General features: G+C 39.4%; 1 protein-coding gene across 1 annotated transcript in view; it reads right to left on the bottom strand.

The window, feature by feature from the left end:
* Nucleotides 1-9101: 9101 nt before the first annotated feature.
* The window catches only part of Gabra3 (gamma-aminobutyric acid type A receptor subunit alpha3), a 292811-nt gene continuing 285440 nt past the window's right edge, over nucleotides 9102-16472 (bottom strand). The window contains exon 10 of the mRNA XM_048457686.3: nucleotides 9102-11417. Coding sequence (XP_048313643.1) covers nucleotides 11082-11417 — 336 coding nt within the window. The 3' untranslated portion in view covers nucleotides 9102-11081. The remainder of the gene's footprint in view (nucleotides 11418-16472) is intronic.

Below are 16472 nucleotides of genomic sequence, written 5' to 3'. Positions count from 1 at the left end.
CCATGCTGATGGAGCAGCAGTGGAGTCTGGGTTATTTCCTAATAACTAGAATAAAGGTAAGAGGAGGTCCACTGGTTTCCTAGGGCTAGTTTAACAAGTAACTGCACACATAACTGTTTGAAACATGAATGTATTACCTTCCAGTTCTGGAGGTCACAAGTTTGAAGCGAGTCTCATTGGGCTGAGCTTCTTCTGGAGGTTCTATGTAAAATCTGTTTCCATATCCTTTTTAGCTTCTACCATTTACCAGTATTCTCTCTCTGACTCCTGACCCTCTTTCACTACCTTCAAAGTCAGCAATATACTGCATTTAGAAAGCTGAGGCAGTAAGATCTTGATATAGAGACCAGTCTGGTTTATGTAGTGAGTTTGAGGCCAATCTGGCATATATAATATGGCCCTGTCATATAATTAACCAAAGCATGCCATCTCAGAATGCAGTTATTCTGTCTTTTCTTCTGCCTCTATATTTCACTTAGAATAGCTGACCCTGTCTTATGCAACTCCTCATGGAGTTAGGTCAACTTCCAAGAAGCACCAATGATTTTCCTAACCTCAAATGCTAGGTTAATGGGATGGAACTTTGTCCAATCTATGGGGCTTGATGGGGATCACATGACATCCTCAAGCCTCAGTTTCTTAGTCCATAACATAATAATAGTATGCTATTCATTCCAGAGGACAATTAGAAGTACTTAGCATAGCAACTGGTTCTTAGTAGGCATCAAGTAGATGGCAGTTCTGTGTGTGCAAATTATTATCATACTTATCTCTTAAAGCCCATCACTTTTTTAAAAACTGGACCTAGTATTTATCCATAATTCCTTCATTCTCTCCCAACTTATTCTGGGTTAAGATTTTAGGAAAAGTACATTCATTTGTTTACTCAAGAGTCATTCCCTTGGCCTTTTGCACTATACTAGTGTCTATGGATATTCAGAGATCAGTAGAAGAGCAGAGACTAGACTCAAATCCCTACCACACATCAAGTGTTTAATACATATTGTCGGTTTGGTTCTTATTCTGGCAGTCCTCCTCCTTTGAATGGAGATTTTTCTTTTTTCCAGAAAGAGATTTTGTTCCCAGAAATAGCCAAGATAATTTTTAAAAATCAAACTAAAGAAAGCCATAAATTACCAATTCATATTTGGAAGCATATAATTGTGTTGAGAATTGTGATAATATCTTACACTTTGCTCAGATCTGATTACAGCTCAAGGGATAAACACAAGCATGGCAGTGAGTATTTACCCTGCTAGACACTGGGACTCTGGGATTTTAGAAGCATTGGCTTTACCTCCTCCCAATGCCTAGTTTGCTGCTGTTTGCACCCAAAATGCACACTACGCATTTCCTTTATACAAACAATAAAAAAGATTCCAGATTGCCTTGGGCTAAAATACAACTGACTTCAACTCTGATAAATTTGGCAAGATGCCTGCACCATCAGTCCTAGTACAGCCCTTAAAGGTCATGTAGCTCAAGATCCTCATTATACAGATGCATATTTGATACCAAGAAATGGAGGACACCTATTCCAAGTCAGGAACAGTATTGAAATTAGACAAATTATTTCTCGAATATGGAGTAGCAATTAGAGGTTCCAATAATCTTCTCATTGAATCCTTTTAATTATTGTTAGAAATCTTGCTATATTTATGTGACAGAAGTTAAATGAATTGCTAAAAATCATAAATCTGTGTAAAACACTTGCTGTGCAAGCCTCATGACCTAAGTTCAGATCTCTGGAATCCATGTAAAAGATGGAATTTATAATTTGGGCATCTGCAATCCTAGCACCTCTGCAGGGACATGAGAAGCAGTGACAAGGGACTCTATCTGGAAGTTCATGGTTCAGCTCATCTGGCATATGAAATGGTGACCTACAAGAGAGATATTGTCTTAAGGTAGAAGGTGAGGACAAACATATAAGGTTGTCCTCTGACCTCCACATGTGCTCTTCTGGCACATCCATGTTTGTACTCACACACATATTCATTGTACGCACACAGAACATGCACACGTATCATACAGACACACATAAATATACAAACCAAAACTGCTCTTCAATGGTCTCATATTAATATTAACAAAAGGAAATAATAATAACCTGCCCCAAGGTTCTTGCCAAGCTATCTCTATCACTGTGAATTTTTCAAGAGAATTATACTATGACTATGAACCAAGGTCCTGAGTTTTTAACTCATTTCCAGTTGAAGCAACCACTGAGCACCAGCCTTGGACACCATCTCCTACTTAACCTCGAGATGCCCAACTAGCACCACATAAACCTAGAAAAGTTGACCATAACTCCTCACCATGTGGGGTTCTTTTTTCCCTCTCAGCCTGTTGGCCATCAGTTGAAGAGGGCAAGGGGGCAGAAGTAGTGACAGAAAGCATTGTACGAGGCCCATGAGCATTAATGGAGGCAGCCCTCTAGGAGACTGCTTTTGGTAAAATAGCTCAACTTTATGCCAGAGTGTAAAAAATATAGAGGATTGCAGAGCCTGGAGATAAACACTAATTTGCATTAAGTGATGTGCTTCTATTACAAGGCTTAGCATGTGGCAGTAGGGTCCCAACCAAGTCCTGCAGCCATTAAGTCCCAAAGAATCACACAAAGGTCTACATTAGTTCTAAACTGAATGGCCCATTAGCTCAGGCCTCTTATTCATTAATTCTTATAACTTACATTAGCTCATAATTATTATCTGAGTTAGCCATGTGGCTTGGTACCTTTTTTGGCGAGGCAGTCACATCTTGCTTCCTCTGAGGCTGGGTCACGACTGCAAACTGAAACCTCCCTCTTGCCAGAATTCTCATTGCCCCACCTCTACTTCCTGCCTGGCTACTGGTCAATCAGCGTTTACTTAAAATACAAGTGACAGGCTAAAAAGACCATTGTTCCACAGCAGTAGGGTTCTTCTATAGCAGAGCTCCTAGCACAAGTCTTCTTAGTAGAAACCTTTGCTAGGGTTCAAGCTAAAGATAAGTCATTTATCTGGTTTAGAGACAGGAATCTAGTTTAGAGACATCTTTTAGATAAGGTCAGTCCTTCAGGCCCAGGGACATTCTCCAGATAATGGCAAGTAGAGAGCAGGAAGCTTTACTGGAAGGAGGGAGTTTCCAAGTTGCCAAACTACTGAGATAAACTGCCAGGCCATGGGAGACTGCAACTTCTGACGAGCCAGCAAAAACCTTCACTCCCCACAGGACACAAGCTGAGTATGAATCTAGTGTGAACAGACTGGAAAGTCTCAGTGTCAATAGGAAATATTTCTGATATTGACATGTAGTGGTTGAGACTTCATTTCATTGGCTGATACTATTTCAACCAGGAGGTCATTAGCTTTATAATTTCAACAACATTCATTAAATTACTTCAAGTCTCCTCCTTCAAAAGGTAGCAAAGAGACTAGTATGATCTGAAGCTGTATTTTAGGTAGTGGATCAAACATGATACTTCATTTGCTGAAATGCAGAGTCCCAGTCTAGTGTAGCTTTCAGAGTCATTTTGAGACTTTGATTAAAAAGCAATCTTGAGGTAAACTGGTCACTGTTGTTAATACATTTCATGTAATGCTGCTCATTTCATTTCAAGTCTATTTATGTCAAAATGGCCCATGAATTAGACAATTTATTGAACAGTGAAGTTGGAGAAAGTATGAAAGGATGAGAAACTGTAAGATACTGGTTCTGAAGGAAGTTGACTTGGAATAGTGACATTACTTCCTGTTTTCCTTAAAGCATTTTATATGTGCTGCTGTTATCTTTGTGAGCTAACCTTCTAGGATCTCAAGTCAACCTGATTATTATCATTATCAGATAGATGACAGTCTGTTCCTCGCACCACTTTGTTAGGTACTGAGCTACTATATTCATCTGCCATCCTAATAGTCTGGGCAGTTTTGACAAATAATTCCAGCCACATAACTCACTCTTGTCTCCTAAACTTTTGGGCCTTTGTGCATCCTGTTGTCAACATTCTTCCCTGCCTGAGGAATTTGGTATCATCCTTTAAAGGTCAGCTCCAATTTATTATATTCAGTAGGCTTTCTCTTTTTTCCTTTTTATTTTGTCTTGTATGCATGTGCACACGCACTTGTGCTTGTACTCTCCTGTGTGTGCGTGTAGACAGAAGCAAAATCTGGGAAACTTCCTTTATCATTTTCAACATTTCTTGAGACAAGGTCACTTACTGAACCTGGAGAATGGCTAACCATCAAGTTTGTAGGATCCATCTGTCTCCTCTCCCCGCTATGGGTCCAAATATGCACATCAATGCCTGACTTTTACATGTATGATGAGGAACCAGATTTAAGTCCTCATCCATGTGCAGCAATCTCTTTAACTACTAAGCTATCTATTCAGTCTTTTGAGTGTTGACTATATCTCTGATCATACCCTGTGATATATGTTAACAACTACCCACTAAAATGCTTAGTCTGATGTGTAACTGAAACAAAATGCGGGAAGTATTAACTTACAGTAGAATGAAAGTGCATGGCATGGCTAAACATGTAGTGTAAAAAATGAGAACTGAGGGATGATCAGTGGTCAACCAGATGAACCTGGAAAGGGAAGGAACATTCTGCACCAAGGAAACACCTTGTATAGTCCCCAAGTGAACCACTGATGTGTGGTCCACATAGCTGGTGCACTGTGAGAAACAGCAATTTTGGAAACAGGATACTGAGAAGTAAATAACAATATATTACACAAGACTTTTAAGGCCAGGGATACATTTTGGAGTTTATTCTATGCTGAGCAAGATGCCATAAAAGAGAATTTTATAGGTAAGTGATGTAATAAATTTTATAGTTTAAGAGGCATTCTTGTAGAAATTAAGGTGACACATGATGAAAGTTTATATAATGGAAGTGGGAAGGAGAGGGTACAATATAGGATTTAAGCTGGAGGTTGAATAAAAGACTTTCAAATTAACTAGGCATTAAGTTGCAAGACAGATTTATGAAGAATATCATCTTTAGATTTTTTTATAATGGAGCATCTGGTTAAATAATTCTTCTATTAATTGATAAAAGAACAATCAAGAGAAGGTGTGTGTGTGTGTGTGTGTGTGTGTGTGTGTTTAATGGGGTTCCTTTGAACATATAGAAGAACTCATTTGAAAGAACTAGGTTAAGGGTATCAGTTTTGCAGTTATCAACATAAAAGAGGTGTGATGGTTTTCATACACACCTAAAACATCCCTGACATTTTTGTGTCTTTTTTTCACTTGTTTTTGATCTATGTGTTTCCCAACATAGGGCAGAAAAAAAAAAAACGATAGCTTCTGCTGATTTCCTTTGAGATATTTGTTCTCCAGAGGCTCCTTCTAGGAGACATTCCCTGTCAGAAAGAACCTAGATGCCATGCTGTGCAAAGTCACACAATGTTCAGATGAACAGTCCTAGAGGAGGTTTCCTTAACTCTTCATGGAACATCTGCTAAGGAGGTGACATAAGTTCCTGACCCCTTCATCAGGCATCTAGAATCTCTTTGATCTTCTTGGTTTAGGATCCAACTATTGTCCTTCTGAACAGAACTGGAGTTTGGCAACGAATATGTCTATATCTCAGTTTATACAGTTCAAGGCATTTAAGAGGAGAAGATTTCTCTCTCAGATAATCTGGTTAATAAATTCCCTCCCTGCTTGTTTGAGTCAACTTGTCTGTGGCTCCAGAAATTGTGGAGTAGAGAGAGTAGAGAGTTGTTTCACTTATGGTGCTTTCTTATATAGGAGATAACTGGAGTGTGTGCTAACTAAGTGGCTCTCCAGAGAGTGTTGTGTCATAAAACCAGAGTAAATTTCAAAGAGAAAGTAGTTGTGAACAGTGTAAAAAATACTACTGACAGGTCAAATAAGATAAGGGGGAAGCCTTTAGGTTTTAGCAAGGAGGATAGTGGTGACTCACAAGAGCAGTTTCAATGAGAGTAGATAACAAAATTCTTTGACATAGAGAGCAGAGAGGAGGAACAAAGGAGGGGCTGGCTTTAGGGCAAAGAGAGTTCTTTGTCCTGTGGTTAAAAATGAGATGTGATCCCTGCATATTGCAGGTCTACAAGTCCAAGAGGTTTTCTTCTGAGAATTTATTTTCTCTTCTGGGCTAAGATTTTGTCTTTTAATTATCACTCAAATCTTTTTTTTCAAGACAGGGTTCCTTTGTGTAACAGCCCTGGATGTCCTGGAACTTGCTCTGTAGACCAGGCTATCCTCGAACTCTCAGAGATCTCTCTGCCTCAGCCTCCCAAGTGCTGAGATTAAAGGAGTGTGCCAGCTTGCCAGAAACTTCTAATCTTAGCTTCACATCCAGTTTCTCCCATGGATAGATTGGAGCTGAACCATACTCATCCTGCATCTCCTCACACGTGAGACCTGTAGCTCACGGCTAGGATGTGAGGGTGAAGGCAGAGATCACAAGAGACCATTGTTCCACCTATAAATATAGCCCCTGTAGCCCTAGGTTTCTCTCCTCATGGATTTTACTTGGCATTTAACAATAACTCATTTGAAGCTGTCAAATCTTCTAATTATATTTCTAATTAGATTACAGAAGGTTTTTTTTTTAAATAGGTTTTGTGCTTCTAGAGTGGGCTACTATGAAATCAACAGTAGAGTCAGAATGGGGCCCAGGATCTGGTGACATAGAACATCTCACCAAAGCTGCTACTACAAAGAATACTATGCTGAACTGGATCTAGCATAATCTGAACTGATTTTTATTGAATCTGAAAGAGAAGGAAAGGAGAGAAAGTTCAGTTTATGCCTACTACTTGTCATGTGACTGACCTAGAGGTCATTATCTTAAATGTAATAAGCCAGTCACAAAAAGACAAGAGCACTGTGGTCTTACTTATGTGAAATATAAAAGAAAGAAAACAAAACTGTGATAGTTAATGTTAATTGCAAATGTGACAGAATCTAGAATCACTTAGGAGAAGACCTCCAGGCATGATTGTGGGAGATTATCTGAATTTCCTTAATAAAAACAGGAAGGCCTGCCCACTGTGGGTGGGATCATTGCTTGACTGGGATTCTGAGCATTTAAATGGAGAAAATGATCTGAGCAGTGTTCATAAATGCATGCATACCTCGCTCACTCATTCCTGGTTATGTATATGATTCAAGTTCTTGCTGCCTTGACTTTTCTGCCATAGTGTATACTGAACCATGAGCTAGAGCTAAAGTTAACCCTCCCTTAAGTTGCTTTTGTAAGAGCATTTTGTCATTGTATCACAAAAGAAACAAAGACAAAAACACAGCCCAAGCATAACGCCCCAAATGTAGGCTTGATAATGATAATCATTTCACTATGTATTTTTACCACATTATATTTTATACTTTAAACACTTACAATTTAAGGGACAATACAAGGCAGAAGGCCCAGAAAGCAGTTTTCTCAAGAAGTGCAGGCATCTTTAGCCTCACTGTAGTATATGAGCACATCATCGACTTGCTGGGTGAAAGAAAGTTATGTAACTAGAAGCCACTGAAGCTGGAGAGATGCATGCCACGAGTTCTGGGACCCTACTGATAGAATGTCCCTGGATTATTTCTTTCTGTACCCTTCCTGTTACTTCTTGCTGGAGCTTTTTCAAGGAGTCTGTGTTCTAGGGTGTCTTCTGTATAAGCCCAGACTCTGAAGGAGTCAGCAATTATGCCTGTGGCTTCAGAGGGGTCTGCTGCTCAGTCATGTCTTCTTACCTGACTGTAGGTCTCTAGGAAGAGGAACTAATGGATTATTAATGAGACCTCCACATTTAAAAGCAGGCACGAACAAATAATGATTTAATTAGGAAAAAGCTATTTAAAGTGGCTTGAAATAGTGCATGTTTATTAGCACTGGAATGTACTCAGAGTTGCTTCAGAAGGCTGTACATTATATTTGTTTGTTTCTGTTGGCATCTACTGATCATGGAGAAAGCATCTACTTTACCCAACCCAACCATGTAGTTCAGATCTAGATTAATATTTGCTTATTCAGTAAATATTTATTGTGCGCCTACCACGTGCTAGAAGGTACTTTTACCCTGGTACACTCAATGCTCTGGGGATCGTCTTCCCTTCTTTTTTCCTTTTCCTTTTATTCTCTTTCTACTTTTCTGTCTTTCTCCCTTTTCGGTTCTTCTTCTCCACCCCCAACACACACACACACACACACACACACACACACACACACACACACACACACACACACACTGGTTTTTTTGTACCATAAAACAATAAAATATTCAAACGTAGGTTTACTGGTTCCAGAAACCAGGAGTGTAACAGCTGGTGATTCCCCCTAAGACTAAGCAAATATTTTTCAGAGGCAAGGTGATTTCAGGAGATTCTTAACAAAACAATAAGACTTAAATATTGTGTGGAGGAATTTTATAAACATGGCTGCTTCTGGCATTTCTGCATATTACTATGAAGTGATTGAAATGCATAGACCTGGACCAAGGGATTAGTGTAGCAATAGCATCTATCACATGACCATACAGTTGAATGAGTATCTGTGGTCAGACCACTCAAGCCCTTCTTTCATTTTGGAGAATAATCTCTCTCTCTCTCTCTCTCTCTCTCTCTCTCTCTCTCTCTCTCTCTCTCTCTCTCTCTCTGTGTGTGTGTGTGTGTGTGTGTGTGTGTATAACACTCTCCAAAGAATATTTTTCCCATTCCCAGGGACCAGGTAAATTTCTCAAGTACATCTCTTGAGATTACCTCTAATATTTTAAGAATACTATGAAAAACAAAGGCAGCATTAATTCCCTAAAATATGGCTTAGCCAATCAGATGCTCTCTATCACTTTACTTGTAATATTGTCAAATGAAAACAGACTCACTGGAAAGGGAAACATAGCCAGAACTGTAATGAAAATACGTTTTCTCCTCTTTCATGTTGGGTAAGGGGTCATTCAAAGCTATGTTTTCATGCAGGATCCATTCTAGATCACTATAACTGATCTCAGGCTCCGGAAATACCCTCTTCTAATATTTTCTAGTGGTGTTAAGAAGTGGAAAGTTTAGGGTACCAGAGTGGGTATCAAAGTCAAGAATGTAGTAAAAACTGTGTATATGACTAATAAATGAAATTATTCCAGCACAAGTATAATTCATAAAGAGTTTAATAAACAGCCACTAAACATTGCACCAAAGCATTTAAAAACACAATTTCTACAGAGAGGCAAAAGTCAAGCTTCCATTCTAAATTCCTTAAGACAATCATTAACAGCCCCCCACCCACCTCCCATCCCTACACATCCACAAGACTATACTCTTCTAGTCACAGATGTACCTACAGACACAGTCTTAAGCATAATGGGACTGGCATGCATCATCCCAGCAATGGCGAGGAAGCAGGGGATAAGGGAAATATGGGTGAAAAGGCAACCAGCAGCTAATGATACACCCCTTAGGAGCTTTGTTCAGTGGGTGCGCAGAGATTCTACTTGTGGTGCTACTTGTGGCTTTACCTTGGACCTTCTGGATACTGTGGACTAGTTGAGCTATTCAGATTCAAAGTAGCTGGGGCTGTTGTATTAAACAGTCTCATTTCTTCCAGTCGTTACTTCTAGAAGTGATCTTCTTGGGTAATGCATTGTTACCTTCCTAAAGATCTTTATAATGTCAAACTGTCTTCACGACCCAGAGGGGTTACTGTAGCTGTGCTCATTCTAAGGTAAGAATGAACCTGGCTTCTCAGTTATTCCTTCATTTTGGCCTTTGGGAATGGGTGTAGGATATTTATTTATTAAAGACATTTATAAGAAGTCCAGGCAAATTATTCAAACTTCTGGGACTACCTTATAAAAATTGTATTTATGTCTGTTCTTTTTGCTTAGATTTAAGAACAAAATGAGATCAAATGGTCTCTAATACTTTATAAAATTGGTAATAAAGTTAATGATTTAACTGACTCAAAATAATTAGAGATATTTGTGTGAATCTGCAATTAACCCCTCATTGCAATTGGCATCCAAAGTAGGTAAGAAGTCCTTGACATAATGGAAGCAGAGTGCCTGTGTCTGGAAGAGGAGCACGATATGTATAATACGAAAGTAAAAGTTTGACTTTCCCCTGCTTGTGGCCATTTCTTTTGAGGCAGATTTCAGTGTTCAGGTACTATCAGACATCACATTTCATTTATAATTTGACTAATTGCCTTGGCAGGGACTTGCGTTTCTTAGGTTCCCCATCTTTGACCAATTTTTATATAGGTATTCAATCTCAATCATCTTGTGTGTATGTGTACGTTTTTAATTTAACTTCAAAGTATCTGTTCTTTATTTCCAGAAGAGTTTTCAGGCAGCCATTAATCCAAAGAAAACAATACTCCACTAATTATAATGAGCTCAGTGTTACTGAGGCAAGGAAACTTTCCTAAAGGAGATTTGTATTAAGGTGTTACTTTACTGAGGGGCTGGTTGAACCTGGTAGTCGAACCCATTTTTAATGCTTGAATGAGCCAACTAGTTCTCTTTTTTTTAATTATACATGTTTGACAGAGGTGATCCTCAATTGTCTCCACTAATCACTAATTTAGGGGTCACATCAGAAGTCTGCATAGGATTCTTTCTTCCCATTCTACCAGTTCATATGTCTAGTAGGCTCTGCTGGGGGGCATAAAAGGGGCCAGATTGATAAAATTAAATGAGATATTTTGGCCTAACACCATAGTGAGTCAGAATAATTCTATGCAACCCAGTTAATACGTTCTGGGATCTCAATACCTTGGACCTCACAAAGCCAAGATTTCCACTAGAAGAAGTAAGAGTCTCCTGTTCCTTCATTGTTGGGCAGAGTAAAATTAAACGCATGCATTGCCCTCAGCTGGGGAAGATTGGCATACTAAAATGAGCAACTGGACAAATGGCAGTGTTTGGCTCAATCCAAGCAATGTTCAAGGGACAAGTCATTATTCTGTTGTTACATTTTCATTGAAGCTCATAATATGAGAAAGCAATTACACTCAGCTTGGAACAGGGTTAAAAAGAAGAATCATGAAACACATGAAGGGAGCCCTAGGTTTTGGGTGTTTGGATGCTTCATGGGGTATACAGTGCTCTGGTTGCTGTGCCACCACTATTATCTACTGTTTGCGGATCATGCCCTTGATAGCTGATTCCCGGTTCACATATGTGGCCCAATAGACAAGATTGAATATGGCAAAGAGCACAGGAAAGATGATGCGGGAAATTTTGTCAACCTTGCTGACACTGTTGTAGGTCTTGGTCTCAGCAGGGCTATCCTGCACATAAGTGGCCTTGGGTGAAGCAATGACTGTTGGAGTTGAAGAAGCACTTGGAGCAGCACCCTTGGAGATGGTAGGGAACTCAGCATCCTTGGTCAGGTTCATAGGATAGGTGGTTCCCACGATGTTGAAAGTGGTGCTTGTTTTCTTTGTTGGGGCTGCTGGTATTTTCTTCTAGAGCCATAAAAGAGAGGGGAGGGGGAAAACAAAATAAACAGCAAATGAGGAATTCATTACACAAAGTACATTTGGGAACTGCAGGGAGGAAGAGCCATGAAGGACATTAATGAATCTGCTAAGTAGTAGATTTGTACATAGGCATACTATTTTGAAAACAGAAAACCAAAATGCACCATTTTGACTATCCTAGTCAGCCCCAATTGTCACCTTGACACAGTCTTAAGTCAAGTGAGAATGGAGCCTTAATTGAAGGATTGCCAACATCAGGGTTGGTTTTTAGGACTTGTCTGTGGGGACATGTCTTGATTGTTCATTAATGTAGATAGGTCTAGATCACTGTGGACATCATTATTCTTTAGGCAGGTGGTACTAGACTCTATAAGAATGTTATCTAAGCATGGGCCTTCAGATTGACCACAAGCAGCATTCCTCCATAGTTTCTGTTTCAAGTTCTTGCTTGAGTTTCCACCCCGGCTTCCATCAATGATGGACTGTGACCTGGAAGTATAATCCAGATAAACCCTTTCCTCAGTTGTTTATAGCCAGGGTTTTATCACAGCAACAGAGAGAAAACTGAAAAATTCTGGCTATGTGTCTTTGGATAAATCATTCCTCCTTTGTGAGCTTCAGTTTCTTCATTTGTAAACTGAAGGTAAAAATAGCTGGCAGATTATTGAGAGGATCAGAAGAGAGAATGACAGTGGGAATTACAAGTAAGTGTGAGATTTTCTATATTGCATGATTTCATCCTTCACAATAAACCTATGAAGTAGGTGACATTATTCACACTTAATATGGTAGTAAGCCTCAGATTAAGTGTCAGAACAATACTACCAATCTGAGTTCCTGACTTTTGTCCATAAATACACCATGCTGCTTTCTCTAGCACAAGGTACTCCTGGTTACCCGAGGGAAAAACTCCAAAAAGGCTGCAGCCATCAAGGGGCACACTTCCTGTGAAGAAGAGAGCTTGGTGAATCTGCAAAGTCATTCCGTCTTAAAGATGATAATAAACACTATGTAATGTTTCCATGCATGATCACAACAGCATGCTACCCTCATGCACTATAAAGGTGCTTAGCAAAGAAGGAGCTGTACAAAGGTTTTCCACTCTTACCAGGCAACTAGTAGGAGCCACACCCTCCCCACAGAGCTGAAGAAATGACCTCTTCACATACAGCAAAAGTAAAGACAGTGGCAAGTTTGCTATGACATTGTCCTTTGGAAGCTTTTCCCTCTCAATATAAGCTATTCCCAAAACACAGTCAAAAGTTCTCGTTCTCTCTCTCTCTCTCTCTTTCTCTCTCTCTCTCTCTCTGTGTGTGTGTGTGTGTGTGTGTGTGTGTGTGTGTGTGTGTGTGTGTCTCTCTCTCTCTCTCTCTCTTTCGCTACATTGAGGTTGCCAGTGCTTAGGTCTCGACTGGAACAGAGAGGCTGCATGGCATGGTGAGCAAAGGAGCACACTAGCTCATAACTGCAGCCCAAGGCAGCGGCCTAGTCCAGGGTGCAAAATCTCTTCTTATGTCTTCCCTCCAGCTCTTCTTCAGACACCTCAATCTCTCTCTTGATGCTTCTCAGAAGCTGGAATTAACTTCCTCACTCTCCCAGTGCCTTATCTGTTTCCTTACTAGGTTTCTCTGTTCCTGCCCTCTTCTGTTGCTTCTTTCTCATCATCTCCTTTTTCTTACTTCCCCAGAATTCTCATCATATTTACCTTTCTGTCATTAGATCACAGCACCATTTACCTTCCTGATCCAAATAATTGCCTTTGTACATTTATTGAGTATAAACAGTGCCAAAACATACAATCGATATTTAGAGTGAAGTAGCAAGGTTAGAAGTTATACTTCATTCCCTTTCTCCTAGGTACTCACAGCCTATTGTCAAAGAAAGTCCTGTGAACACATGTGTGTAACCTGGGTCCTAACTGTTTTGAGTAAAGTGTTATCAGTGTACCTGCAAGTGTGGGAAAGGCGACTCAAGGAAGGCTATGAGGTTTCCAGTATGAGTATTAACAATTGAACAGGAAAAAAACAATTAAAAAATGGTCCTCTTGTAGGACTCCTAACAGTGGCAACAGGGGCTGTCTCCAACTCTTTTACTGGCTTTTGGGACCCTACTCCTCACACTAGGTCACCTTAGCCAACCCTAGTATATGGGTATATGGTACTTAGTCTTACTGCAATTTGATATGCCATGTTCTGTCGATATCCATGGGAAGTATTTCCTCTCCTGAACAAAACCAGAGGAAGAGTATATTTGAAGGTGAAAACAAAGGATGGGAGGGACTTGGAAGAGAAGAGGAAGGGGAAACTGTGGTCAGTATGTAAAATACATTTTTAAAAAAGTTGAGCAGAAGTCAGCAAATGATAATGCAGCAAAGGCGCAGAACACTGTTGGGGCAGGGCAAGTGTTAACTGAATCACAGTGAGCACAACAAAGACCATATAAGAACTAAAGGTGCAGAAAGAAAAGGCCAGATCTTTGGGCTATTTCATGACTACCCTGTTGTAGGCAAAGAGCCTTTATCCCAGGAAGGGTAAGACTCATGGCTAAGCACTGTGCTCAGAGGAACCCTGCTGAGGACAGGGAGGAGAGATTGTAGGAGTCAGGAGGTTCAGGGACATCAGAGCAAAATTCTCACAGAAGACTAGCCTGGCTCATGAGAATCGATTCCTCAAGCTGGACCACCTTTCCCAGCCTGAATACAGGGGATGCACTTGGTTTTATGGTAGCTTGATGTGCCACGCTTTGCTAATGCTCATGGGAGACGTGCCCCTTTCTGAGAGAATAAGGAGGAGAGTTGATGGGCAGAGGGAGTGGGAGGAGATAAGGGAGGGGAGGCTTTGGTCCGGATTAAAATAAATATAAATTAATTGAAAAAAGAAAATTCAAATCTTGAAAGACCTTGTATACCACACTCTGCCTGCCTATGTTGACACCAGCATTCTTAGTCAGGGGCAGGGAGTGTTGGAAATGAGGGGTGGGAGAGTGTGCAAGATAAGAGGGCATTCATTTAAGTTAATAAAAAGTCTGACTAATAGGACATTTGAAAAGCAATACTTTTCTTCTTTGTTGGATGATTATAGCCACATTGTTACAAGCAGAACTCAATGCCTTCTAAGAACCTTCTAAATACTTTAAATACTACACCAGGCTCATGTATAATTAGCAAAGTCATTGTGTGAATAGAGCCCCACTGCTAAATGCCTTTGCCATTAAATAAAATAGTGCTTTATTTGTTTGCCTGCTTATTAACTTGCTTAGCCATTTTTCCCCATAGATAGACAAAAGAAAAAAAAAACAAGCAAAGCAAAACAAAAAATTAGAAAGAAAGTAAAGTAAACTTTACACTGGTTTTGCTAAAAGCTTTTGGATGTTGTTTTATAAGCTGGTTATATCTAGGTCTTTGAAACAATCACTTGGAACAACCAACACTTTCTTTGCATCCACAGCCACTTTATGTTCTGTAGGTGAAGAGAAGCAGCAGGTGATTTAATCACAGATTATTTAAGTAGTAAAGTAAAATTACCCTTTGGTTTCTCTCATCATTTTCAACATAACATATTTTAATCACTACTACATTTCTACCTGCATTTCTCAAAAATGAAATGAAATTAAATTTTATAGCCTAGAGCAGGATTCAGAGAAGTTGCCTTTTAATAAGAGAATTTTAAGTCTTGGGGATGGAAAGTATTCTGGAGATGAACTGTGATTGTGCTGATCATTCTTGAATTACGCACTTAATTGTTTAAAAAATATCTAGACGGGAAAGAGATAGATAGGAAAGAGTAGGGTGAGAGTAATCAGAATGCATTGTATACATATATGAAATTATCAAAAACATTCATTACTAAAAAACAAAAATACAAAATTTTACCATAATTTAAATTTCATATATCTGTATGTGACAGTTAGTTTCAATTGTCAGCTTGGCACAATCTGGCTTGGGAAGACAATCTTGGTGAGAGATTTTGTACATTAGGTTACTCTGTGGGCCATGTGTGGGTGACTGCCTTGGTTGTGTTAGTTGATATGGTAATACTCACACTAAAAGTGGGTGGACACCATTCTCTGAGCTTGGGTCCTAAATGAACTGAGCAGTAGGTATGCATGCATTCATTTGTCTCTGTTCTTAGCTGTGGATGTGATGTGACTGGCAGCTTCAAGATACTGTCCCCCTACTGTCCTTCAGTGCTGGGCTGCAACCTAAAATTGTGACTTAACTAGGACATACATCTGCATTTATCTAAATAATTAAATGAATAATATTGCTGCAGTTTGGACTACCTAATTTTAACTATATATAATATGTTGCTTATGATAGTTACTTTTTATAATACATTTGTAAATGTACATGAAAAAAATTATAAAATAAATGAAAGACCTTAATCTCAGAAAAGTCAGAAAAAAGAAAGAAAGATTAATTAAAACAAATGACAATTTGGGGATGGGGAAATAGTTCAGTGAGACCAGCGTTAACCCTGCTACCATCCATGTGAAAACTAGGTGTTCACAAACAAGATTGAAATCCTAGTGTTGGGAGGGCAAACAGGGCAGTCCTTGCAGGGCTTGCTGACCAGACAGTCTAGTTGAATTGGTAATGCCTAGGGACAGTGAGAGATTCTGTCTCATAAAATGAGGTAAAAAATAAAAGAGAAAGGCATATCAACTTATAGGGATCAGTTAAGCTTATAGAAAGGAAAGAAAATGCAGATGGAAGGCCAGCTTCCTTAAAGAATGGGTGTTATCTAAACTATACATAGAGAATTATCCAGGTTCAAGTTACAGCTTAGGAGGAAAAAGTGGAAGAAATTCAGATACTACTAGGGTTAAGTTTGATCACTACATAATCACAAAGAATGGAAAATTAAGGGTATAGTCCCAAATGGGCACATGGGGGTACACACACACACACACACACACACACACACGTATATGTGTATATATACATATATGTGTGTGTGTGGAGAGAGAGAGAGAGAGAGAGAGAGAGAGAGAGAGAGAGAGAAAACTTTTCAGTGAGCAAAAGGAAAAGTGCTACTTAGC

The sequence above is a fragment of the Myodes glareolus genome, chromosome X, assembly GCF_982192425.1.
Source record: "Myodes glareolus chromosome X, mMyoGla1.1, whole genome shotgun sequence".
In the NCBI taxonomy this organism is placed as follows: domain Eukaryota; kingdom Metazoa; phylum Chordata; class Mammalia; order Rodentia; family Cricetidae; genus Myodes; species Myodes glareolus.
Note: the sequence above shows the minus strand (reverse complement) of the source record. Positions and strands in the feature narration are given on the sequence as shown.